Here is a 25,794-nt window from a genome sequence, read left to right on the forward strand (position 1 = left end):
TGCCATGAGAGAGAGCCCACCCTGACACTATTAATGATATTCTGTAGTACTTACAGACAGGAGCCTAGCAAAACAGTCATTAGTGGCTTTACCCAGCAACTGATGAAAACAGATGCAGGCCCACAGCCAAACATTAGGCAGAGCTCAGGGAGTTTTGTGAAAGAAGGGGAAGAAGGATTAAAAGCCAGAGAGGTCAAGGACACAAGAAAATCTTTAGAATCAACTAACCTGGGCCCATATGGGCTCATAGAGACTGTACCACCAACCAGAGAACATGCATGGGATGGACCTAGTCAGTCCCCTACACATATGTAACAAATGTACAGCTTGGTCTTCATGTTGGACCTCTAACAGCAGGAGCAGGGGCTGTCTCTGACTCTGTTGTCTGCCTTTGATCCCTCTCCCCTAACTGGATGGTCTTGTCTAGCTTCAATAGAAGATGTGCCCCATCCTACTACAATTTGATATGCCAAGGCAGGTTGATATCCATCGGAGGTCTCCCCTTCTCTGAGGAGAGAGGAGTAGAGAGAGAGAGGAAATGAGAGGGAGGGACTGGGAGGAGAGGAGGCAGGGGAAGCTCTGATTGGGATGTAAAGTAAATAAATTAATGAAAGGGAAAAAGAACGTGTTCTTAGTGACCAGCTTTCTCCAGAGAGGCCCCATTTCCTAACAGCTCTTTCAGTATGATGAGTGATTAGTGGATTAACCCATTAATGCAACTAGTTCACTTGTAAACCAGTCATCCGGGGACTCTGAGATAGCAGCATTGGAGCCCTGAGTAGTACTTTGTACATGACCATAACAACCTTCATATCTTAGTGTTCATTCCGTGGTGCAGTAATATTTTATATGTACCGTGATAAGTAAGAAATACTGTGGAAGTCTTGGCTCTTTATGTTTTTAATGTATTTTAAGAATGATCAATGTGTCCGTAAGCCAGAGAGTAGTGCTGCCCTGAGGTAACCCCAGAATGTGGCATTCTGGTTCTGGTTTGTAGGGTAACTGCTAATTGTATAGTGAACACTGCCCATCGTATCTGAGTTCCTGGGTTTCAGAAGGGTTTGGTAGCCACAGATCATGCTAAAAGTCTTAAACTGTTTTAAACATGCACAAAGATTGAAAAGCACTTGCAGTGGGCTGTCAAGAATTTTAACATAGTTTGTACGTTTTACCTTCATTTTTTTTTTGTATTTACAAAATTTTTTACAAATTTTTACAATATTTTGTATTTACATTTTCCTCATTTGTGGTGTTACTATCTGAAAAGCAGTTTTGTTTGTTTGTTTTGTCAGTTGTTGTAGTGAACTTCCGGATTTCTGATCTGTATATTGTTAAAGCCTAGATGATGAACTGGATTCTTTTCATGATTTAAAGAAATGGGAAACAGAAAAAGAATTAATCGAAGATGATCATAGAGATGGTGGCTCCAAAATAACAAAGCATTCCTTCAAAGAAATGGAAAACGGTAAGAGAATTTGAAGATAATAGTAATCTCTTGGGGCTGGAGAGATGGCTCAGCGGTTAAGAGCACTGACTGCTCTTCCAGAGGTCCTGAGTTCAATTCCCAGCAACCACATGGTGGCTCGCAACCGTCTGTAATGGGATCTGATGCCCTCTTCTGGTGTGTCTGAAAACAGCTACAGTGTACTCAAATACATTAAATAAGTCTTAAAAAAAGTAATTTGTTATGCAGAGAAAACCTTACTTACCTCAGAGTAGTAACTGCTCCTCAGGACTCTGTACATCTCTGTGTTCTGAGATTTATAAACCACATCATACTTTCTGTAGTTATTAAGTTAAAGGGGAAGAGAAATGAGCATAGTCTTCTCTGTTTGTTCTTCCATTCTCAAAACCTATCCATGTAAGTTCATGAAGAACTGAGAGGAACTGAGCTTCTGCCATGCCTTTAGTTCTTTTTCATGGCTTTCTTTGTGGGAAGGCCTCTGAGAAGCTGACCATCCCCGAGGCTTTGAGAAAGTATGGGAACCGCTCCAGCTGCCTTCTTTGTTGCTCACCCTTTGGCTGAGGGAGTGGAGCACTCATGCCCTGTGGAAGCCCTGGGCACATGCACTTTCTATTTCCTTTGTCCTCTCTGCCCTCCTTCATTCCCTTTGAGCTGTGGTCTCAGCGCTTGAAGATGATAGCACTCGATTCAGCCTGTATTCCTGTTTCCCACTAGGTGACCAGCTTTTCTACTGAAAAATATAAGAGAAATTTATTTTGAAAGTTGACAAAAAATAATGAATGTCCAGGCTAGGGATTGGTTAGTCAGGTAATTTGATTGGTTTTTCACTCATTTGCTTAACTCAGTAAATCATTTTATTGCGTTGTTTTGTTTTCGGTTATAGTCTTACTTGGGAGCTCAGGCTAACCTTGAACTTGCAATGCCTATGCCTCAGTCATTGCTGGGATTATAGGTATATGCCACCTGCCTGGTTTTCATTTTTTGAAAAAGAGTATCTCTAAGTAGTCCTGGCTGTCCAAGAGCTCTCTTTGTAGACCAGGCTGCCCTCAATCTTAGAGATCCTCCTGCCTCTGGCTGCCAAGTATAAATTAGTATTTTTTTTTATTTTGGTTGGTTCATGGTCTGTCCAGTGTGGGGGAGTATAATGAAAGATTCTTAAAGCTTGAGTTCCCAAGGACACTGTGACAGAGAATTTTGTTTTCTAAAGTTTGAGTTTTTATCAGCCCATATTCTTTATGGTTCTGGTTTCATAGGAATGCTTTCCATACAGCTGTGTAATACACTTAGAGCATATTCTCTTCATATTAACCCCTCTCACTCCTGGGTACTCCCTTTTGTGCCTACAAAGTTTTGCTTTTATCTTCATGCCATATATACATACATAGCTTTATGTGTTTATTTTTTTGTTTGCTTGCTTTGAGACAGGGCCTCATGTAGCCCTGGCTGTCCTGAAACTTTTGTAGACCAGGTTGGCCTTGAGCTGACAGAAATGTGCCTTTCTTTACTCCCAAGTGCTGTAATTAAAGATACCTGCCAACATATCCAGCTTATGTGTATTATTATTGTTATTATTGATTATTATTGATTTTTGATTTTTAGAGACAGGGTTTTCACTGTGTAGCCATGGCTGTGCTGAAACTTACTCTGTAGACCAGGCTGGCCTCCAATTCAGAGATCTACCTGCCTCTGCCTCCCAAGTACTGGGACTAAAGGCATGTGCCACCATGGTCCAGTGTGTGTCTAATTTTTCTGAGGTTGGGGGGAAGCGCACATGTAAACTTGTGTGAGGATCCCATCAGAGGTCAGAGCTGGAGTTCCAGGTGTTTGTGAACAGAGTACCATGTGGTGCTGGGAACCAAACTCTGGTCCTCTGAAAGAGCATCAAGAACTCTCAACTTTTGAGACATCCTTCCAGCCCTTAGTTTATGCATCTATATAAAATTCGATAATATACAAGTAAGAGAAAACATGCCACATTTGTATTTGAGACTGACTCAATTCACTTAACATGAATATCACCAGTTGAATCCATTTTTCTACAAATGACAGAATTCTGTTCTTTATAGCTGAATAAAATCGTATGTGTGTGTTAATATGTGTAGTGTATCACATTTTCATTGGTTATTCTGTTGTTGAAGGATCACTATATTGCTCTATCACTTGGATCTTGTGAATAGTGCTGTAGCAAACATGTATTGTACATTGACTGAGCCCTACACCAGAAGTGATATGGTGACTGTTGTATGGTCGATATATTTGTAGTCTATTGTAGCCTAAACTGATTTTCTTAGAGGCTGGACTAGTTTGTATTTTACAATCAGTATATATTAGGGTTTACTTTTTTCTTTTTTTTTTAAAATGTATTTGAGTGTAAATGTTTTACCCATGTGGATATATTGCACCATGTGTGTGCCTGGTCCCTGTAGAAGTCAGAAGAGGGGGTTGGATGTCTGGAACTAGAATTATGGATACTTGTAGTTTACAATCCTCTGGCCCTGGATCCTCTGTAAGAGCAGCAAGTGCTTTTAGCTGAGCCTTCTCTCTATCTCTTTTTGTAAGGGACCATTTTACAGTCTATTAGCAGAAAGAAGGTTCTGATATATGCAATATTGGTAGGGATTGAAAGCAAGTGAAACTATTGTTTAAACTGTTAAATCACTTTGGAAAACAATTTATCACCATTAGTAAAGTTGAACCTGCACATAGATCCTAAAAGCCAGCAATTTTGCTATTAGTTATGTGTATACCCTAGATAAATTTCTGAACCTGTGTGGGAGAAGCCAGATGCTTGAGCGTGTAAAGTCTACGCAAGCAAAGCACCTTAAATACATGTCTGGGAGAATGTTTTCGTATATTTATCAAATAGGATAAGTAGTAAAGACTTGTAAACCCATCATTCTATAGTCAGCCTGGAAGATTTCAGACAACATGTTAGTACTTAAAGGAAGAGGTAAATCATGTTAACCGCAGGCATACAAAGTCTAAAACAGATAAAACAGGGGCTTTTAAAATGTAGGTAGAGGGAATTGAAAAGTAAAGGCAATGGTTAGCACCACAAATTAGTTGGTGGTTAATTTGGTTTTAGGGCACAGGGAACCATGATTAGGAGTTTGTGAGGTAACATTCCATGTCTTGGACTAGGCTAGTTAATTCTTGAATGTTTTCATCCACATTACAGTTATCTGAAACAATTGCACAAAGTGCAGATTTATACATTTATACATTTTATCCAAATCTTACGTTGCATTTTACTGTTTTTTTCTGTGATAATGGATAATGATAATTCTTTCCAGATTTTCTAACAATACTGTAATTTTTATTTAAAGCAACTCTTTTTGAAGATTCTCTGTCTGAAAAAATTTAAAATTTTTGCAGATGCCCCGCCAACTAACATGGCCTCCTCAAGACTCCAGACTGAGTGTTGCAGTGGTTCCGTTGACACGCCTCCAAAGCACGCCGTTTACCCAAGACCCAGAGGGTCAAAGAAACAGGGTTTGCTTCCACATCAAATAAATCAAATATATGATGAATTATTTCATATACATATGAAACTGCAGGTAAAACCCAAATGCTGAATTGAGAGTTTAGAAATATTTGTTTTAAGACTATCTGCAAAACTTCAATATAAAGACTTTGATTTGAATTATACATAATCAGCTCACGGCAGTTCAGAAAGGGCAGATTTAATGGATAAGAACTGCTGAATGGAGGATGTAGTAGCTGAGAGAAAAGTCAAAGCAGTGGCAGTTTTCTGGTCTTAGATTTTAGACTGTCTTATGTTTATTTTAACCCAGCAAACAATGTGTTGATACCAAGTGTGTTATTTGAAGACATTATGAATTTGTGTTGTAAATACCTATATATAGGAAGTTGTTTGTCAAAATCCAACTCTGAAAGTAGACATTTATGTTATCTTGGGGTTTTTTTTATCTGAAAGGTATGCTATATGTGCATGTGTTTATCAATTTCTAACTGGAGAAGGAAGCGTGAGTTTATCTAGTGCAGTTTGTAGGACACTGTTGGAAGCAGTCATGTACAACTATGAAGTAGTTCAAGCATTTTATTTAGTTAAGTGGTTTTAAATAAGTTTCTCATCTAGTCAAAATGATTGAAACTGATTACTGTGGTATTTAAGAACAAGATTATTTTTATCCTAAATCACCCACAAGTATTTTGAGAAAGACTGAGACTGGTCCTTGACTAGAGGTAGAATTTAGGTAGGAGAGCAGTGAGAATGGCATTCTGGGTACAAGTGGCATTGACCAGATAGGGTAACACACACCTTAGACTCAGCCATTAGGAGAAAGAGGCAGGTGGATTTCTGTGAGTTCAAGACCAGGCTACACAGTGATTTTCAGGCCAGTCAGGACCATATAATGGGAGCCTGCCTCAAAAAGAACTATGATGGTGTTCATGGTCCATATTGCAGCAGAGGGTCATGTGGATGTCTGGGATCTGTACTGCCACCAGGCACCATGCTGAGGTCCATGGCACATTCAGAGGCTGGAGATCATGTGGATGTCTGTGGTCTGTGTTGTTGCCTGAAGCCATGTGGAAGTCCATGATCCCTGCTCCCTCTGACTGTAAAGGGCAAGGAAGCCTCTTCTGCAATGCTGTAAATGACTGCAGACTCATGGTTGAGAAAGAATGACATAGAAGATTTCTGTGACAACACCCACCCCCACCCACCTCACCTTCCAAAAAAGTAACAGCCTTTACAGAAAGCCATTGAAGAGAACTTAAGAATTGTGATAAGGATGCTGACGCGAAGCCCTACACAATTGATGGCTTCTGGCGGGATGCAGGTGGGGATGGCCACTGGGAGTGTGACCTTGCTCCAGAGAGTATATAGATAACACAAATTGGACAACAGCCTCCTCCTTTCTCATCCTCCTCCTCTTCCTACCCCTCTTCTTTTTCCTCCTCCTCTTTCTTTCTTCCTCTTCTTTCTTTTCCTTTTTCTTCCTTTGGGGTGAGGAGGTCAAAAGGGTGGGCGGGGAGACTTGGGATGGCTGGGAAGTGTAATTGAGGTGTATGATGTGAAATTCCCAAATAATCAGAAGAAATATTGTGTTGGAAAAAATTAAAAAGAAAGAGCAAAGGAGGTGCTCAGGAGGAGAGATTGTCAGGTTGTGAATTAGGCAGACCCTGTAGTGAGACACAGTAGTGAAGACTCATGCTTGCTGTCTACAGGATTTTAGTCTAAAGACTGACCCTGCAGTGAGACACAGTAGTGAAGACTCATGCTGGCTGTCTTACAGGATTTTAGTCTAAAGACTGACCCTGTAGTGAGACACAGTAGTGAAGACTCATGCTGGCTGTCTACAGGACTTTAGTCTAAAGAGTGAGAGTAGCAAATGGTGTTTTAGGAAGTGCTGTGTAGGGTAAAAGAAAAGCAAACTACCAAAGATGTACCAGCAAACAATACAGAGTAAAACCAGTGAAACGAATGTGATTAAAGTGGCTTCATTAACTGCCAGTTTCATTTGCTTTTGAAATTTATTGGGCAGTATTAGAGTTATCATTAAGTATTTAGATTTTTGTTACATTATGTGACTTCATTCAACAAATATTTTAGTGCCTATTAGTGTGCATTCAGTGTTCAATGCTATGTATCCACGCAAGTGAATAAAATATCTAGGGTTCTGCTACATGAATTCATGTTAAAAATATATATAATATATTCTACATTATGCATATAACATATACATAAAACTTAGACAGTATCTCATTAGCTAGTGCAGGCTGACCTTGACCTCATCATGTAGTTTAGGCCATCCTTGAATTCTCTATTCTCCTGCCTTAATTGGTGTGCTGGAGAACTGAGGCACAGACTTGTATAACCAAGCCAGGCTAATTTTATAACTTTAAATGAAAGAATAACAAAAGTGTATCTTGGATATCTGAATAAGTGAGAACGAGAAGTCAGGTGAGGTTTTTCTGACATTTAAGTTAAATCCCATTTAAATCTTAACTAGAGGAATACATTCTAGTTTACATGAGAAGCTCTCGATTTAGGAAAAATAGAAACACCTGATAATTTTTAAAGCAGGACAGCTACATACGCTACTCTGCTTACGAATTGATTGGAGGCAAGTGTAGGTGTGGAATTCGGGAGAGTAGATAGGATTCTACTGTAGGTCCCTGGATGAGCAGTGGTGACATGGAGTGGGTTGGCGGCAGAGGAACAGCTGAAGAGAGGTTTCAGTGTGGATGTAAAGCTGTCTGGACTTGGTGTGCTGTCTTAGATGAAACATACAGCAGGCGTGAGGGCCCTAACGTAGTTCTCACTTTTCTGGTCTGTGTAGCATGTGGATTTCAGAAAAAAGAAGGATTGAGTTGGAAGGGTGGGTTTGGGTGGCTTTGACAGGTTTCACACGAGCCTGACTGTCATGTCATTGAACTTGGAGTAGATAACCTAATTTGGGATCAGCAATTTAATCAGTTAAGTATTCTGTCTCTATAATGAAGTACTTGATTTTTTTTTTTTTTCGGAGCTGGGGACCGAACCCAGGGCCTTGCGCTTCCTAGACAAGCGCTCTACCACTGAGCTAAATCCCCAACCCCAATGAAGTACTTGAAATAATCAACTTAAGCCAAATGTGTGCTCCACGTGGTAGTGTGCACCCAGAGTCCTGGACACTTGGAAGGTTGAGGAAAACTGGAGCCCTTGACTTTGAGAGTAAGTTGGGTAGGACAGAAAGATCTGGTTTCAATTTAAAATAATTAGAAATGGTTTGCTTTGATTTGTAGCTTTGGATGTTCTGATCTATGATTGTCTCCACTATGATAAAGCATTGTGGCCAAAAACAACCTGGGGACATCCATCATAGTCCATCATGAAGAGGAATCAGAGCAGAAACTCAAGACAGGAACTAAGGAGAGGCAAGAGAGCAACGCAATTTAATAGTAGCGTGTGTTCTACTGCTTGCTCAGCCTACAAGTGGCATTGCCTTTAGTGGGCTGGGCCTTCCCACATCAGTCATTAATCAAGAAAATGCTGCACAGACTTGCCTGAAGGTCAGTCTGATGGAGGTTTTGTTTTGTTTTTTCCTCAATTGAGTTTCCCTCTTCCCAGATGACTCTAGCTTATATAAAATTGAGGAAAACTAACCAAAACAGTGATGTTTTGAGTCTGTGGTACAGCAGCGTATAGTAAGAGCATTGATACAGCAAAACTCATTTTATGGCCATCAACCAAAGGAGAAGTACCAGGGTCTTGTAATTTGCCTCAAGACCTTATTCCAGGGACTGGAGAGATGGCTCAGTGGTTAAGAGCACCGACTGCTCTTCCAGAGATCCTGAGTTCAATTCCCAGCAACCACATGGTGGCTCACAACCATCTGTAATGGGGTTGGGTGTGTCTGGACAGCTACAGTGTGCTTATATACATTAAGTAAATAAATAAATCTTTAAAAAAAAAAAAGACCATATTCTGGTGACCTAAGGACTTTCCATAGACAGTCCTTTAAAAGGTTCCAGCACTTTACCTTAGTACCAGTGTGGGGACCAAAGATACATGGGACTTTGAGATGTGACCAACTCACAGACCACGGGTTGTGAAAGCATACATGCAGTTATTTTGTCTGACACATGATGTTGTCATTTGTGAAGCTCATGCCTGTGAACTTTGCAATTGAGTTATAAGACAAAACTTACATAAACACTTCATGTTTTACAAGTTTACAATTTTGTACTGGATCCTATTCACAGCTATTCTGGGCTGCACTCCGCTATGGGCTGTGAGCTGGGCATGCCTAGTTCTCAACTACAGTATCTACATATGGTTAACACCTTCAGTTGTCATCAGTAGTGAAGAGCTAGAGAGGTGATAGAGTGCATAGTGATATGGCAGGCTGATGATGTCTTGGTTAGGGTAAGGGCTAAAGATACAGAAAAATGGATGAACTGTAGAGATATTTAAGTGATAGTTTCCATTGATGGTCCTGAGACTATTTGAGTGTGCAGTAAAGTTTAGTCAAGGAAGAAAATCATGGTTTTTCAGGGGTGGGGTAGTTAAATAAATGCTTTAGCTTTTTTAGGGGTGGGGTAGTTGAATAAATGTTGTAGCTTTTGGCTGAGCTAGAAAACTGCTTTCTAAATTTATAACTCATTAATTTTATGATGTTAATTTTAATATACTCATGGAGTTATATACCATTCCAATAAATATATCATTCATCATCTCCAAAAGGCAACTACTAATCTACTTTGTGTCTCTCTGGACATTTTACACATGACATCCTATCATATATAGTAATTTGTGATTGGATCCTTTCACTTAGCATATTTTTAAGTTCATTCCTTGTTGCATCATATATCAGTACATGCTTTTTATAGCTAAATACTACTCTGTCATATACTACATTTTCTTGCTTTATTCATTAACTGGACATTGGGTAGTGTCCTAGTTTCATTTCTGTTGGCTGTGATAAAATACTCTGACAAAAATTAACACAGGAAAAGGAATGGTTTATTGGCTTGCAAGCCCAGGTTGCAGTCCATGTGTCTTAGGATTTCCATTGCTGTGAAGAGGCACAGTGACCAAGGCAACTCTTATAAGGACAATATTTAATTGGGGCTGGCTTACAGTTTTAGAGGTTCAGTCAGTTATCACCATGGGGGGAAGCATAGCATTATCCAGGCAGATTTGGTACTGAATAAGGAGCTGATCTGAAGAGGATGTCTCTTGGCAGGCAGCCAGGAAGAGGGCCTCTTCAGCACTTAGGTAGAAATTGAACTAGGACCTTAAAGCCCTCCCCCACAGTGACACATGTCCTTCAGCAAAGCCACACCTACTCGAACAAGGCCACACCTCCTATTAGTGCCACTTCTCATGGGCCAAACCACCACATTCCATTCCCTGAACTTGATAGGCTTGTTCAAACACATGAGTCTATGAGGGCCATATCTAGCCATAGCATAATACAAAATACAGTTAGTTCAACTTCAAAACTCTTCATAGTCTATAATAATCTCTACAATGTTCAAAGTATCTTAGGAGATTCATGCAATCTTTTAGCCGTAGTCCCCTATAAAATTAAAATCAAAAGGTAAATCACATACTTACTTCCAACATATCATGGCACAGGATATACATTACCATTCCAAAACCTAGAGAAGAGAGCGGAGTGAGGAGATACTGGACCAAAGCATGACCAAAAACCAGCTGGGCAAACTCCAAACTCTGTATTTCCATGTCTGATGTAAAACTGGTCTTCAGATTTCCAATTTTTCTATCTTTATTGATTGCAACAGACTTCTTTCTCTTGGGCTGGCTCTACCCCCTGTTAGCAGCTTTCCTCAGCAGGTATCCCATGGCTCTGGCATCTCTTAACATCTTGGGGTCTCCAAGGCAACTTTAACTTCACAGTTTCTTATCCACACATGACCGTCTGGGCTCCTCCAAAGGGCTTGGGTCACTTTCTCAGCTCTGCCTTCTGCAGCACTTTAGGCTCTGGTTGACTCCACTCCATTGCTGCTGCTGTTCTTGGTGGTCATCCCATGGTGCTGGGATCTCTAGTACACTAGGGTCTTCTACTGCAATTATGCTTCACTGATAGTCTCTTTTCATGGTGATGAATCTGTAAGTTCTGCTGCTTGCTGGGGCTGGAATTTGGCTCCCTTTTTCTATTATATCCTTCACTGCCTAAGCTTGGCTGTCCTTGAACTTACTCTGTAAACTGATCTTGAACTCAAGAGATCTTCATGCCTCTGTCTCCTGGAATTATGCCCAGACCTAAGCTTTTATTTAATTTCTTTTCACAAGCTCTTTATAAGTTCTGGATTGTAGTTCATTCCAGATATAATCAAGTTGACAACCCAAGAATAGCCATCACAATCTGTCCCTCATCAATTTAACACAAAATCATATTTCCTTACATATAAATGAAAACAATAACCAACATAATAATTCCTAACATAATATACCTCTCCTTTATTCAACTGAAAATATATAAGCAAACTTAGCTGGGTGGAATCTTGCTCTGTAGTCAACACTCCCTAGTTCCATTTAATTTCCTTGAACATAGGATTTAGTTCCATTACACTTCCTGGTGACCTTTTATTCTTTGAACCATATGTTTTGTATTTTTCCTTTCTGAGTTTGCTACACTTTATCGAAATGCTCTTCATAAGAATGAAACATAGGGCAGAGTCTATGGTAGGTTTTTTTTTTTTTTTTCTTGAGACTTCCTTTGTCAGTGCAATTGATCCATACCTCTTTACCTTAGCCTCAGGCAAACTCTTTGGACAAGGGCAAAAAGCAGCCACAGTCTTCACCAAAATATCACATGAACGATTTCTAGACAACATACCAAAATTTTCGTCTGAAACATCTTGAGACAGGCTCCCCATAGTTCAAATCATCTTCAGCACCACTATCTTCCATGTTCCTACTACTAAAATAGTTCATTAAGCTCCACTTAGAACATTCTAATGCTTTCCAAGTCCAAAGTCCCAAAATCTACATTCTTCCAAACAAAGCATGGTCAGGCCTATCACAGCAATACCCCAGTCCCTTGTACCAACTTTTGTCTTAGGATTTTCATTACTGGAAGAGGCACCATGACCAAGGCAACTCTTATAAAGGACAACATTTAACTGGGATTGACTTACAGGTTCAGAGGTTCAGACCATTGTCATCAAGGTGGGAAGCATGGTATCATCCAGGCTGAGTTGGTGTTGGAGAAGGAGCTAAGAGTTACACATCTTAATCCAAAAGCAACCAGGAAGAGATTGTCTTCCATAGGCAGCCAGGAAGATATTCTCTTCAGCATTGGACAGAACGTGGGCATGTGACCTCAAAGCCTCCACCCTCAGTGACACACTTCCTCCAACAAAGTACACCTAATCCAAAAAGACCACACCTCCTAATAGTTCTACTTCTCATGGGCCAAGCATATTCAAACCACCACACCATAACATCAGGGAAGTCAAGACAGCAAGATGTTAAAGGCAGGTGGGTATATCATATTCACAGTCAAGAGCAGATGTATGTTACTTGTGTAGCTTTTTGTTCTGTCTTATGTAGCTCAGGATCCCCTGCTGAGGGAGTGGTACTGCCCACAATGGGCTGGGTAAGACAGTCCCCCATAGACATGCTCACAGGTCAACCTGATCTAGGTAATTCCTTATTAAAACACTCTTCCCAGGTAATTCTAGGTTGGGTCAAGTTGACAGTTAAAACTAATTATAGGGGCTGGGGATTTAGCTCAGTGGTAGAGCGCTTACCTAGGAAGCGCAAGGCCCTGGGTTCGGTCCCCAGCTCCGAAAAAAAAGAACCAAAAAAAAAAAAAACTAATTATAGGTTGTTTACAATTTAGGCTATTGTGATGATGTTGCTGTGAGCATCTGTGTTTAGGTTTTATATGAATATATGCTTTCATTTCTCTTAGAGTGCTGGGATCAGATGCTAATCATGTTTAACATTTTTGAGGAACTACCAGACTATTCTAAAGTGACCACACCATTTTACATTACCTTTTGATTGGAACAATGTTAGTGGATTAAAACATTATTTGCAGAATTTGTCAACTAATTAATAAAAAATATTTAAATTGTGTATTTTTGTAGAATGAAACTGCAGCACAGCAGAAATTCGCTGAAGAACTTCAAAAACGAGAACAGTTTTTAGCAGAACGAGAACAGCTACTTTTCAGACATGAAACTGCCTTGAGCAAAATTAAAGGTGTTAAAGAAGAGGTTCTGACAAGATTTCAAATTTTAAAGGAGGTAATTCTACAGTGTTTGGTTATAAAGTAATTCTTTTCTTTTAGCTTCATTATTATTACCATCTTGCCACATTTGCTTATTTCACCTCTTCTTCCTCTTTGCATCCACATATGCACACATTATTTTTTGTTGGAAATAATTTTTTTTACACTACTGTATGATCACAGTTTATCCTCTGTCATCTTCTTCCAGATCCTCCCTACCTCTCCACCAATCCAACTTCATGCCTTTTCTTCTCTCTTTAGGAAACAAACAGGCAAATAAAGAAAAAGCATGAGAAACACACAAAAAAATGCACAAACAAAGCATCATAAGACCAACAAAACACTCTAAAAATACCATTGAGTTTGTTTTGTGTTGGCCATCACTGAGCCTGGGGCCTGCCCTTAAGTGTGGTTTGTAAATCCAGTGAGACTCCTTTGGAGAAAACTAATTTTTTTGTGACTAGGTGACAGTTGAAGATAGCTTCTGGGTTAAGGGTTTGGACTTGTGTTGGGATCCCATCTGGTTTGGACCTATGCAGGCCCTATACATTGTGCCACAGACTCTCTAAGTTCATATGTGCGTCAGTCTTGTGCCTGCAGGCACTATTTCCTGGCTGGTTTCCATCCCCACTGGCCCTTATAATCTTTCTGCCTTGTCTTCCACCTAGTGTCCTGAGCACTAAGGGGAGGGACTTGATAGATATTTAGAACTGAGTGTTCCAAGGTCCCTCCCTCCCAGCCCATTGTCCAGTTGTGGCTTTCATTAGTTCCTATCTCCTGCAGCAGCAATGGCTGACCTGTGAGCATGGCAGAATGTCATTAGGAGTCATTTTTTTGCTACAGCCATTTAGCATAACAATAGTATTTGGTTTTCCTCTAGGTCCATGCCCATTCTGTCCCTGCTAATTGGCCACCTGAGTGAGCATTGTTAAGCATGAATTCCATCTCTTAGAGTGGACCTTAAATTGAGTCATATAGTGGTTGGTTACTCCCATCACTATTGAGTCAGCATATCATAAGGCAGTTCACCATTGTAGATGGAAGGGTTTATAGCTCGATTGGTGTTTACCTTTCTCCAGTGATAATGTGCTGGGTACCATGAACACTAGTAGGGTACAGGCTCTAGTTAGGCACTAGCAAAACTTCTCTGTGTTCAATGAGATTTGTAGGTGTCTTTTTCCCCTTCCTTGGGAGTTCTCTCCCTTCACCCATTCCCTTAACCTGGTTATCCAAGACTTTTTTAAAGATTTATTTATTTTATTTATATAAATATACTGTAGCTGTTTTCAGACACACCAGAAGAGGGCATCAGATCGCATTACAGATGGTTGTGAGCCACCATGTGGTTACTGGGAATTGAACTCAGGACCTCTGGAAGAGCAGTCAGTGCTCTTAACCACTGAGCCATCTCTCCAGCCCCTGGTTATCCAAGACTTAGAAGCTAACACCCACATGTAAGAGAATACATACTATTTTTGTCTTTTTAGGTCTGGGCTACTTCACTCAGGATGATTTTTCTAGCTCTATCTATTTACTTATGAATTCCATTTTTCTTTCAGCCTGAGAAATACTCAGGAATATGTACTACATGTTCATTAACCATTCATCTCTTGGTGGGCATCAAGGCTACTAGATAGGATAGAATAGCAATAAACATGGTTGAACTAAGTAGTTTCTAAGTAGGATGTAGAGTCCTTTTGGTATATGCCTGTCTTAGGGTTACTGTTGTTGTGATGAAACACCATGACCAACGCAGCTCGACTAGAAGAGAAAAGGGTTTGTGTGGCTCGTGCTTCCATACTACTGTTCATCATCAGAGGAAGTCAGGATGAATCAGTCAGGGCAGGAATGTGAAGGGAGGAGCTGAAAGAGTGCTGCTTACTGGCTTGCTCCCCATGACTCGCTCTGTCTGCTTTCTTACAGAACCCAGGACCACCAGCCTCATTAAAGCTTGGCCCTCCTCATCAATCACTAATTAATAAAATGCCCTGTGGGTTTTCTTACTGTCTGATCTTACACAGACATTTTCCCAATTGAGTCTCCTTCCTCCCTCTTGATGGCTTTAGTTTGTATCAAATTGATATATAACTAGCCAGCACAATGCCCAAGAGTGGTAAGCTGGATCTTGTGGTAGATCAATTCCCATTTCCCTGAGGAACCATTTTGGTTCGCATTTCCTTGATGACTAAAGATGTTGAACATAATTACCTTGTTTCTCAGCCATTTATGTTTTATCTTTTGAGAACACTGTTAGTTCTTTACCCCATTTTTAATTGGGTTATTTGTTTTCTTGGTGTCCAGTTTAAAAAAAACTGGCCCTTTATCAGATGATTAATTAATCAGTGATTAATTTCCCATGCCAATTTGTTGTTTTGTCTTTTGCTCATAACAGCTTTGTGGTGTTATGAGATCCTATTGATTAAGTGTTGTTCTTAGTGTCTGTGTTATTATTGTCCTGTCCAGGAAGTCTTTACTTATGCCTCTGAATTCAAGATTATTCTCTACTTTGTCTACTCTCAGATTCAGTATCTAGTCATGTCCTCTATATGCAGCCGTAAAATTTGACCAACAACATCTGTTGAAGATGCTGTCTTGTTTCCACTATGTTTTTTTGTTAAGAAATCAGGTGCTGGGTCTGGAGAGAGACAGTGGTTATGAACTGCTCTTCCAGAGGTCCTAAGTTCAATTCCCAGCACCCACATGGTGGCTCATGACCATCTGTAATGGGATCTGATGCTCTTTTCTGGTACACAGCACTCATATACATAAAATGAATAAGTCAATCTTTAAAAAAAAAATCAGGTGCCCATAGATGTGTGGACTTACCTGGGTCTTCAGTTTGATTGCATTGATCAATACATTTTTTTTTGTTTTGTTTTGTTTTGTTTTGTTTTTGGTTCTTTTTTTCGGAGCTGGGGACCGAACCCAGGGCCTTGCGCTTCCTAGGCAAGCGCTCTACCACTGAGCTAAATCCCCAACCCCGATCAATACATTTTTATGCCAACACCATGCTGGTTTTAGCTCCGGGGTATAACTTGTGGTGCTGCCTCCAGCAGTTTTCTTCCTATTCAGCACTGTTTTAGCTATTTCAGGTATTGGGTTTCCAAGTGAAAATGAAAGGTTCTTTTCTTTAATTTCTGTGACGAATTGTGTTGGAATTTTGATGGGCATTGCATTTAATACGTAGATTGCTTTTGGTAGGATGTCCGTGTTGATAATATTAAACCTACTGATCCATGAGAATGGGAGGTCTTCCCATTCTCTGGTATCTTCTTCAATTTATTTTTTCAGTACATTTAAGTATTTATTATACAAGCCTTTCACTTTCTTGGTTAGAGTTACTCACGTATGTGTGTGTGTGTGTGTGTGTGTGTGTGTGTGTGTGTGTGTGTGTGCGCGCACATATATACATATATACAAGTTTACTTATGATAGGTTTACATATGTATATATGTTTAAATATATTGGTAAGAGTTCTTGTAATGGAAGAATTTCAGCTTTAATTAATTTATGTTTAACAGCATTTGATCTATTTTATTTTTTTGGTGGGGTTTAACTTGGGACCTTGGGCATGTTAGGCCCTACTGATATGAGATTCTTAGCTGTTATTTCAATTAGACTTCCCTCTCTTCTAGCAACACAGTACAGAAATTGAACACTTAACAGAAACTCTTAAGGAAAAGAATAAAGAGAACAAGAGAATGAGGTCCTCCTTTGATACCCTGAGAGAGCTGAATGATAACTTAAGAAAACAGGTAAGACCTCTTCCATATGTATTAGATGTTAAGATTATATTTAAGAAACTTAAGTCAGTCTGAAACATTTTAGCCAGAAAGGATTCAATAAATCTGTTAGCTTTATTATAATATTCTTATAAACATAAATATTTAAATTCTTGCTTCCTCTTTTTCATCTAGTATATATTTGGCAATTTGAAAAATTTGAAAATAAAAGAGCTTTTTACTAGATTAACAGTGAGCACAGGGACTGAAGAGATGACTCAGTGGTTAGGAGCCCTGGCTGCTCTTCAGAGGTTTGGAGTCAGCTGCTAGCATCCACAGGGCAGCTCACTGCTGTCTCTACCTCCAGTCCTAGGGGATCTGATGCCCTCTTCTGGCCTCCACATGTACTGCATGCATGTGAGCACAGACGTTCTTTTATTTTTAAAGCAAACATAAGAAGAAACTTAGTAATTTGAGAATGGATTGACTTCCTCTTTTTATGCAACCTAGGACCAAGCTCTCAGCTTAATTCTGTACAGATAGGAGCATGTCTTGTGAGTGGCTACAGACTCTGTTGTTGATAGTCAGCACCAGTCGTCATCATAGGAGCTTTGGAACTTTCATAAAATATAAAGTTTCCTAGATACTGTTAATATTTTAGATTGAAGTGGGAATTTTTGTCTGTTTTATTACATTGCTTGCTTTAGTATGTGATATGATTAGACAGTATCAAAATAGCTTAAAACTTTTGTTGAAATATGTAATTTCTCCCTTCCTTAGCTAAATGAAGTAAGCGAGGAAAACAAGAAGATGGAGATTCAGGCTAAAAGGGTGCAAGCTCGTCTAGATAACTTACAGGTAAGTTGCCTGCCCTTCTTGAATGAGTTTTTGTTTTGATAATTGTTTTTACTGTGTATGTGTGTGTCTGAGTGAGTGTATGTCATGTGTGTGCAGTTGCCTACAGAGGCCAGAAAAGGGCATGGGAACCACTGGGACTGGAATTTTAGGACGCTGTGGGCTACTCAACTAATGTCTGGTCCTCTGGAAGAGCAGTACCTTTTCTTAATTGCCGAGGCACCTCTCTAGTCCTTGTCATAATTTTTTTTTCTTTTTTTCGGAGCTGGGGACCGAACCCAGGGCCTTGCACTTGCTAGGCAAGCCTCTACCACTGAGCTAAATCCCCAACCCCCCTTGTCATAATTTTTAAATTAACTATTTTTTATGTATGTGGCATGTGTGTCTATACATCATACGCATGTCCTGTGCCTGTGGAAGTCAGAAGAGGGCATTGGATTTCCGTGGAACAGGAGTTACAGATGGCTGTGAGCTACTCTGTGAGTGCTGGACACTGAGCTAGGGTGCTCTGTAAGAGCAGCCATCTATCCGCTTGGCCCTGTCTTGATTGTTAAATGAATTGCTTGTGTTTTGTAAGATTGCTTCTTAATTTATGACTTATGTGCTGTTGCAGAGGAAGTATGAGTTTATGACAGTACAGAGACTGAAAGGAGATTCCCATGCTGCTCACGAAGTGAAAAGTTCAAAACAAGAAAAAGTACCAGCTTCAAAACCTTTCAAGGTATGGATGTGATTACAATTCCTCCAAGGGAGAGCAAAGAAAGCCTCTTATATCTTCTAATCATTATTTTAAGTAAAATATATTTTTATTGTGAAGGAATTCATCTTAATTATTTTATAGAGACCTCTCTCTCTCTCTTTCTGTGTGTGTGTGTGTGTGTGTGTGTGTGTGTGTGTGTGTATGTATGAATGTATTGTTTTCTTTCCACACAGAAACAAAACAGTGTTCAGCACTGTCTTAGTGGCAGTGACAAATCATAGGTCCTTTAAAGTTACTTGTTAATAAAGTTATTTTCTTATCACAACCATACCCTGGCTGTGTTAGCTTTTATCAACGTACTTGATTTGCACAAAAGATTTATTTTAGTTCAGTTTGATGATTTCAGAGACCTGTTAGGTTTTTTTTTTTGTTGTTGTTAGCTTTACACAAGTTAGAGTCATCTGGGTAAAGGGAATCCTAACAGGGGGATTTCCCTTATCAGATTACTTGTAGGCAAGACAGTGCTGGTTTTTTTTTTTTTTTGGATTGCTGGTTGATGTCTACTGTGTTGTGGGGTGCCACTCTTGGGTAGGTGGCCTTGGGTGTTATAAGACAATGGTAAGTTCTTGCCACAAAGCAAAGCGTCCTTCTCCCAAGTCCTTTTATTTTGGCTGCCATCAGAATGTGTGGTTCAGACTTAGGACCCACGTAAGAAAGTCCCTCACAGGTTTGCCTGGCTGCTTGGGTTTTAATGGATTTTTTAATTTTTTGTGGAACTAAGCACAGGTGTCACACATGCTAGGCAAATGTTCTACAATTGAGTTATACCACCACACTTTTGCCTTACTTTTTTTCTCTCCTGTTTTGGTAGGCTTCCAGAGAATAGGACTTCCAGGAAAAAATTACATTTCATGTTTATATCAAGTTATTATTACAAAGAAAGTTAAGTTTGTGGGAAGAAAATATGAAATCCCACAATAGAATCTAGCTTTGGAATCGTTAAGTCTGCACTGTTAGGCTTCTTTAGACAGGGTGATTCATACTGCTAAATTAAAGCCAGGTTTTACATTTCTGTATTTTCAAACTTGAATAACTTTGGTGACAGTTATTTAAACATTTTGTTGTTGTTGGTTTGGAGACAGGTTCTCACTGTGTAACCCAGTTTGCCCTTCTTGCTTCAGCTTTCCTAGTGCTGGGATGCGATTATAACCTAGGACCACTATATATTACCACTGAAAATTCTTTATTCGAGTAATATGGTATACTTTTATTTTTCTTATTGTGATGAATTTACATGTCTAAACATACTTTAGGTAAATTAGTCTATAGTCACCAAATTTAAGGCTTTCTTTTTAGTTTTTATGGGGTTTTTGACTGATGTAAATATTTGATTTACTGTTTGATCAACAGGCAGCACTCAATGGACAAGTGTATGAGCTGATAGCTGTTTTCATGGACTGGATATCAGACTGCCATCTTAGCAAAGTGGAGCCTGAGGAACCTGGTGTAGACGGTGAAAAGCCACCAGCCAAGCCTTCCCAAAGAAGTGACATTCAAGAGAAATGTGTAAAGGTTGGTTCTGCTTGTGTACATGTAAGGGCTGCACGTGGTCTGGTGCCTGTGGAGGCAGAGTGGGTGTTGGGTCCTGGACCTGGGCTGACAGAGGTGTGAGCTGGGTTAGTGCTTCCATCCTGTCTGGGTCCTTCATACAGCAGGAGGAGCTTTCAACCCCAGAGCATGGCAGCGGCCCCCAAGTTTTTCATTCTTTGTTTTTTTGTTTTTTTTTTTTTTTTAATTTGAAATACATGATGACTAAGGAAAAGCTTCTGCATTTTTATTTATTTTTTATTGTAGTCTTTAAAAATTAAATCTGTTTTATTTAGGTGTGTCTGGAAGCACACATACACTTCCACACATGCGTGGAGGTCAGAGGACAACTTTCTGGAATCAGTTCTCTCCTTCCACTGTGTGGGTCCCAGGTTTCCTGGCAAGCACCTTTCCCAAACCATCTCACTGGCCCCACATTTTTATTTTTTTAAATTAAATTGATATATTTTATGTGAGAGTGCCTTTAAAAGGTCTTTAGAGACTCTGCATGATGTATGTGTGCCGACTGCATGCTAGTGCTTGCAGAGGTCAGAGGCCTGCTTTGGGTCCTCTAGGACTAAGTTACAGATGGCTATAACCATCTGGGATTGAACCTCTCTGTTAACCACTGAGCCATGCCCACCCCGACTCCTGACATGTTTATAAGTGGAGACAAGGTTTACATATGCGGCCTAGGCTGTCCTTAAACTCACTGGCTACTCCAGGATGGTGTTAAACCTAGGATTTCTCATCACTGCCTCCCTGTTTCTGGGATGATAAATGTGTGCCTTCTATATCTGGACTAGATGCAGTTTGCCTGAAAAGTGTCTATACCAGCGGTTTTTAACATGATTCATTTCAGACCTCAGTATTAATTCATGCTAAATCTAAAAGGTTTATTTTATGTATATGGATGTTTGCCTACATATATGTATACCAAATGCAGGCACTGATTGAGGCACCAGAAGAGTGTGATGGGCCCTTTGGATTTGGAGCTACAGTGTGTTGTGTGCTACCGTGAATTCCGGGAGCTAAACCTTGGTCTTTTCCAAGTTGCTGAGCCATCTCTCTAGCCACTGCAATCACATTTTAATTTATATTATTATTATTTTTTATTTTATTATATTATTATTTTTATTATTTGTATTTTGGGTGCTGGGAATTAAACCCAGGGCCTAATTAGGTACTACCACTGTATTTGTAGTTTTCTTAATATGATGAGAATTGTTTTTTTTTTTTAATTTTTTAAAAGAATTATTTGATATATATATATATATATGAATACACCATTGCTGTCTTCAAACACACCAGATGAGGGCATCAGATCCCATTACAGATGGTTGTAAGCCACCATGTGCTTGCTGGGAATTGAACTCAGGACCTCTGGAAGGGCAATCAATGCTCTGAACTTCTGAGCCATCTCTTCAGCCCAGGAATTGGTTTTTTAAAGTAAAGACATGACCTAAATAACATACTCAAAAGTGTTAAAGCGGTTGTCTGTTGAGTGATTTGAATAGTTCTATGTTTGAGACCTCTTGGGATAATTCTATTTTGTTACTTCTGTTTGGGGCTCTGCTTCAGTGGCTGTCATTCTCAAGGAAATACCCTCTGACGTCAACACCAATGCTCGTGACTTAACAAGTAGGAAAGGTCTTTAGAGATTGACACTCAATATAAAAACTTTGAGGAAAGCACAAATTTTGGTTTTTCAGCAATAATTTCATGATTATTAAGTATAGTGCAGATTTAAGTATATGATATTCATCATTTGTTCTTTGGTGCTAGGTAGAATAATGTCCGCAGAAATACTCCCATTCTGATCTTTGGAAATTACCAATGTTTTGGTACATGACAAAAAGGAATGAAGGTTGCCAGTCAGCTGTCCTCGAGACAGGAGGTTTCCAGGGTTTCTAGGCAGGCCCAGAACATTGAGTCTTTAGATGGAAGGGGAGATCAGAAGAACAGGTCGACTGCTCCATGCACTGTTGTTGGCAGTGAGGATGGACCAAGGAGGGAAATGAGTTGTGGGGAGTAGATGGTTCTGGAAGCTGGATACCCTCTCAGCTCAGTCATCAAAGGTAGATCTCGATGCCAGGGCTGCAGAGACCTGAGCTCTGCTCACAGCTTGAAAGAGTGGAGTATGCCTTACCCTTAGCCTCCAGACACATGTACAGGGTGTACACCTCTTAATCGTGACTGGCTGAGACCAACATCAGACTTAAGTGCTGTTTAAAGACACTTTGTGACACTTTGTATTTTTTTTTAACTTCTCAAACATTTATTGTGCCTCCAGATAGAGTAGATAGACATAAGAAGAAATAAATAAAATCATAACAAATGTAAAAATGGAGATGCAAATTGAAGCAAGGCATAGAATTCCTCAGTTTCTTTTTTTTCTCCACCTTTATTTTTTTTTTATTTATCTTTATTAACTTGAGTATTTCTTATTTACATTTCGATTGTTATTCCCTTTCCCCGTTTCCGGGCCAACATCCCCCTAACCCCCCCTTCTCTATGGGCTTACCCTCCCCATCCTCCCCCCATTACCACCCTCCCCGCAACAATCACGTTCACTGGGGGTTCAGTCTTAGCAGGACCCAGGGCTTCCCCTTCCACTGGTGCTCTTACTAGGATATTCATTGCTATCTATGAGGTCAGACTCCAGGGTCAGTCCATGTATAGTCTTTAGGTAGTGGCTTAGTCCCTGGAAGCTCTGGTTCCTTGGCATTGTTGTACATATGGGGTCTTGAGCCCCTTCAAGCTCTTCCAGTTCTTTCTCTGATTCCTTCAACGGGGGTCCTATTCTCAGTTCAGTGGACTGCTGCTGGAACTCGAATATGTATTTGCTGTATTCTGGGTGTGTCTCTCGGGAGAGATCTACATCCGGTTTCTGTCAGCCTGCACTTCCTTGCTTCATCCATCTTATCTAGTTTGGTGGCTGTATATGTATGGGCCACATATGAGGCAGGCTCTGAATGGGTGTTCCTTCTGCCTCTGTTTTAATCTTTGCCTCCCTATTCCCTGCCTAGGGTATTCTTGTTCCCCTTTTAAAGAAGGAGTGAAGCATTTGCATTTTGATCATCTGTCTTGAGTTTCATGTGTTCTGTGCATCTAGGGTAATTCAAGCATTTGGGCTAATAGCCACTTATCAATGAGTGCATACCATGTGTGTTTTTCTGTGATTGGGTTACCTCACTCAGGATAATATTTTCTAGTTCCCTCCATTTGCCTATGAATTTCATAAAGTCATTGTTTTTGATAACTGAATAATATTCCATTGTGTAGATGTACCACATTTTCTGTATCCATTCCTCTGTTGAACGGCATCTGGGTTCTTTCCAGCTTCTGGCTATTATAAATAAGGCTGCTATGAACATAGTGGAGCACGTGTCTTTGTTATATGTTGGGGCATCTTTTGGGTATATGCCCAAGAGAGGTATAGCTGGGTCCTCAGGTAGTTCAATGTCCAATTTTGAGAGGAACCTCCAGACGGATTTCCAGAATGGTTGTACCAGTCTACAATCCCACCAACAATGGAGGAGTGTTCCTCTTTCTCCACATCCCTGCCAGCATTTGCTGTCACCTGAGTTTTTGATCTTAGCCATTCTCACTGGTGTGAAGTGAAATCTCAGGGTTGTTTTGGTTTCCCTTATGACTAAAGATGTTGAACATTTCTTTAGGTGTTTCTCAGCCATTCGGTATTCCTCACCTGTGAATTCTTTGTTCAGCTCTGAACCCCATTTTTTAATAGGGTTATTTGTCTCCCTGTAGTCTAACTTCTTGAGTTCTTTGTATATTTTGGATATAAGCCCTCTATCAGTTGTAGGATTGGTAAAGACCTTTTCCCAATCTGTTGGTTGCTGTTTTGTCCTAACAACAGTGTCCTTTGCCTTACAGAACCTTTGCAGTTTTATGAAATCCCATTTGTCGATTCTTGATCTTAGAGCATAAGCCATTGGTGTTTTGTTCAGGAAATTTTCTCCAGTGCCCATGTGTTCAAGATTCTTCCCTACTTTTTCTTCTATTAGTTTGATGTGGAGGTCCTTGATCCACTTGGACGTAAGCTTTGTACAGAGTGATAAGAATGGATCGATCTGCATTCTTCTACATGCTGACCTCCAGTTGAACCAGCACCATTTGCTGAAAATGCTATTTTTTTTCCATTGGATGCTTTTGACTCCTTTGTCAAAAATCAAGTGACCATAGGTGTATGGGTTCATTTCTGGGTCTTGAATTCTATTCCACTGGTCTATCTGTCTGTCTCTGTACCAAAACCATGCAGTTTTTGTCACTATTGCTCTGTAATACTGCTTGAGTTCAGGGATAGTGATTCCCCCAGAAGTCCTTTTATTGTTGAGGATAGTTTTAGCTATCCTGGGTTTTTTGTTATTCCAGATGAATTTGCAAATTGTTCTGTCTAACTCTCTGAAGAATTGGATTGGTATTTTGATGGGGATTGCATTGAATCTGTAGATTGCTTTTGGTAAAATGGCCATTTTTACTATGTTAATCCTGCCAATCCATGAGCATGGGAGAACTTTCCATCTTCTGAGGTCTTCTTCAATTTCTTCTTCAGAGGCTTGAAGTTCTTATCATATAGATCTTTTACTTGCTTGGATAAAGTCACACCGAGGTATTTTATATTATTTGGGACTATTATGAAGGGTGTCGTTTCCCTAATTTCTTTCTCGGCTTGTTTATCTTTTGGGTAGAGGAAGGCTACTTATTTATTTGAGTTAATTTTATACCCAGCCACTTTACTGAAGTTGTTTATCAGCTTCAGTAGTTCTCTGGTGGAACTTTTGGGATCACTTAAATATACTATCATATCATCTGCAAATAGTGATATTTTGACTTCTTCTTTTCCAATCCGTATCCCCTTGATCTCCTTTTGTTGTCTGATTGCTCTGGCTAGAACTTCAAGAACTATATTGAATAAGTAGAGATAGTGTGGGCAGCCTTGTCTAGTCTCTGATTTTAGTGGGATTGCTTCAAGTTTCTCTCCATTTAGTTTAATGTTAGCTACTGGTTTGCTGTATATGGCTTTTACTATATTTAGGTTTGGGCCTTGAATTCCTATTCTTTCCAGGACTTTTATCATAAAGGGGTGTTGAATTTTGTCAAATGCTTTCTCAGCATCTAATGAAATGATCATGTGGTTTTGTTCTTTCAGTTTGTTTATATAATGGATCACGTTGATGGTTTTCCGTATATTAAACCATCCCTGCATACCTGGGATGAAGCCTACTTGATCATGGTTGATGATTGTTTTGATATGCTCTTGGATTCGGTTTGCCAGAATTTTATTGAGTATTTTTGCGTCAATATTCATAAGGGAAATTGGTCTGAAGTTCTCTTTCTTTGTTGGGTCTTTGTGTGGTTTAGGCATAAGAGTAATTGTGGCTTCATAGAAGGAATTCGGTAGCGCTCCACCTGTTTCAATTTTGTGGAATAGTTTGGATAGTATTGGTATGAGGTCTTCTATGAAGGTCTGATAGAATTCTGCACTGAACCCGTCTGGACCTGGGCTCTTTTTGGTTGGGAGACCTTTAATGACTGCTTCTATTTCGTTAGGAGTTATGGGGTTGTTTAACTGGTTTATCTGTTCCTGATTTAACTTCGGTACCTGGTGTCTGTGTAGGAAATTGTCCATTTCCTGTAGATTTTCAAGTTTTGTTGAATATAGGCTTTTGTAGTAGGATCTGATGATTTTTTGAATTTCCTCTGATTCTGTAGTTATGTCTCCCT

At 39.8% G+C, this 25,794-nt stretch overlaps 1 protein-coding gene across 5 annotated transcripts in view; it reads left to right on the forward strand.

Moving 5' to 3' along the window:
- Positions 1–25,794, forward strand: part of Ccdc138 (coiled-coil domain containing 138) — a 78,240-nt gene that overhangs the window by 12,256 nt on the left and 40,190 nt on the right. For 3 of the 5 annotated variants that reach the window (XR_015645023.1, NM_001432150.1, XM_087598215.1), the window contains 7 exon segments: positions 1,338–1,465; positions 4,841–5,022; positions 13,040–13,198; positions 16,818–16,937; positions 17,685–17,762; positions 18,373–18,480; positions 19,870–20,031. Coding sequence is in view for 4 of the 5 variants with exons in the window: in NM_001432150.1 (NP_001419079.1) it covers positions 1,338–1,465; positions 4,841–5,022; positions 13,040–13,198; positions 16,818–16,937; positions 17,685–17,762; positions 18,373–18,480; positions 19,870–20,031 (937 nt within the window). In the remaining variant the exon portion in view is untranslated. 5 annotated transcript variants of the gene reach the window in all.

This window comes from Rattus norvegicus, chromosome 20, assembly GCF_021556685.1.
Source record: "Rattus norvegicus strain SHRSP/BbbUtx chromosome 20, alternate assembly SHRSP_T2T, whole genome shotgun sequence".
NCBI lineage: Eukaryota > Metazoa > Chordata > Mammalia > Rodentia > Muridae > Rattus > Rattus norvegicus.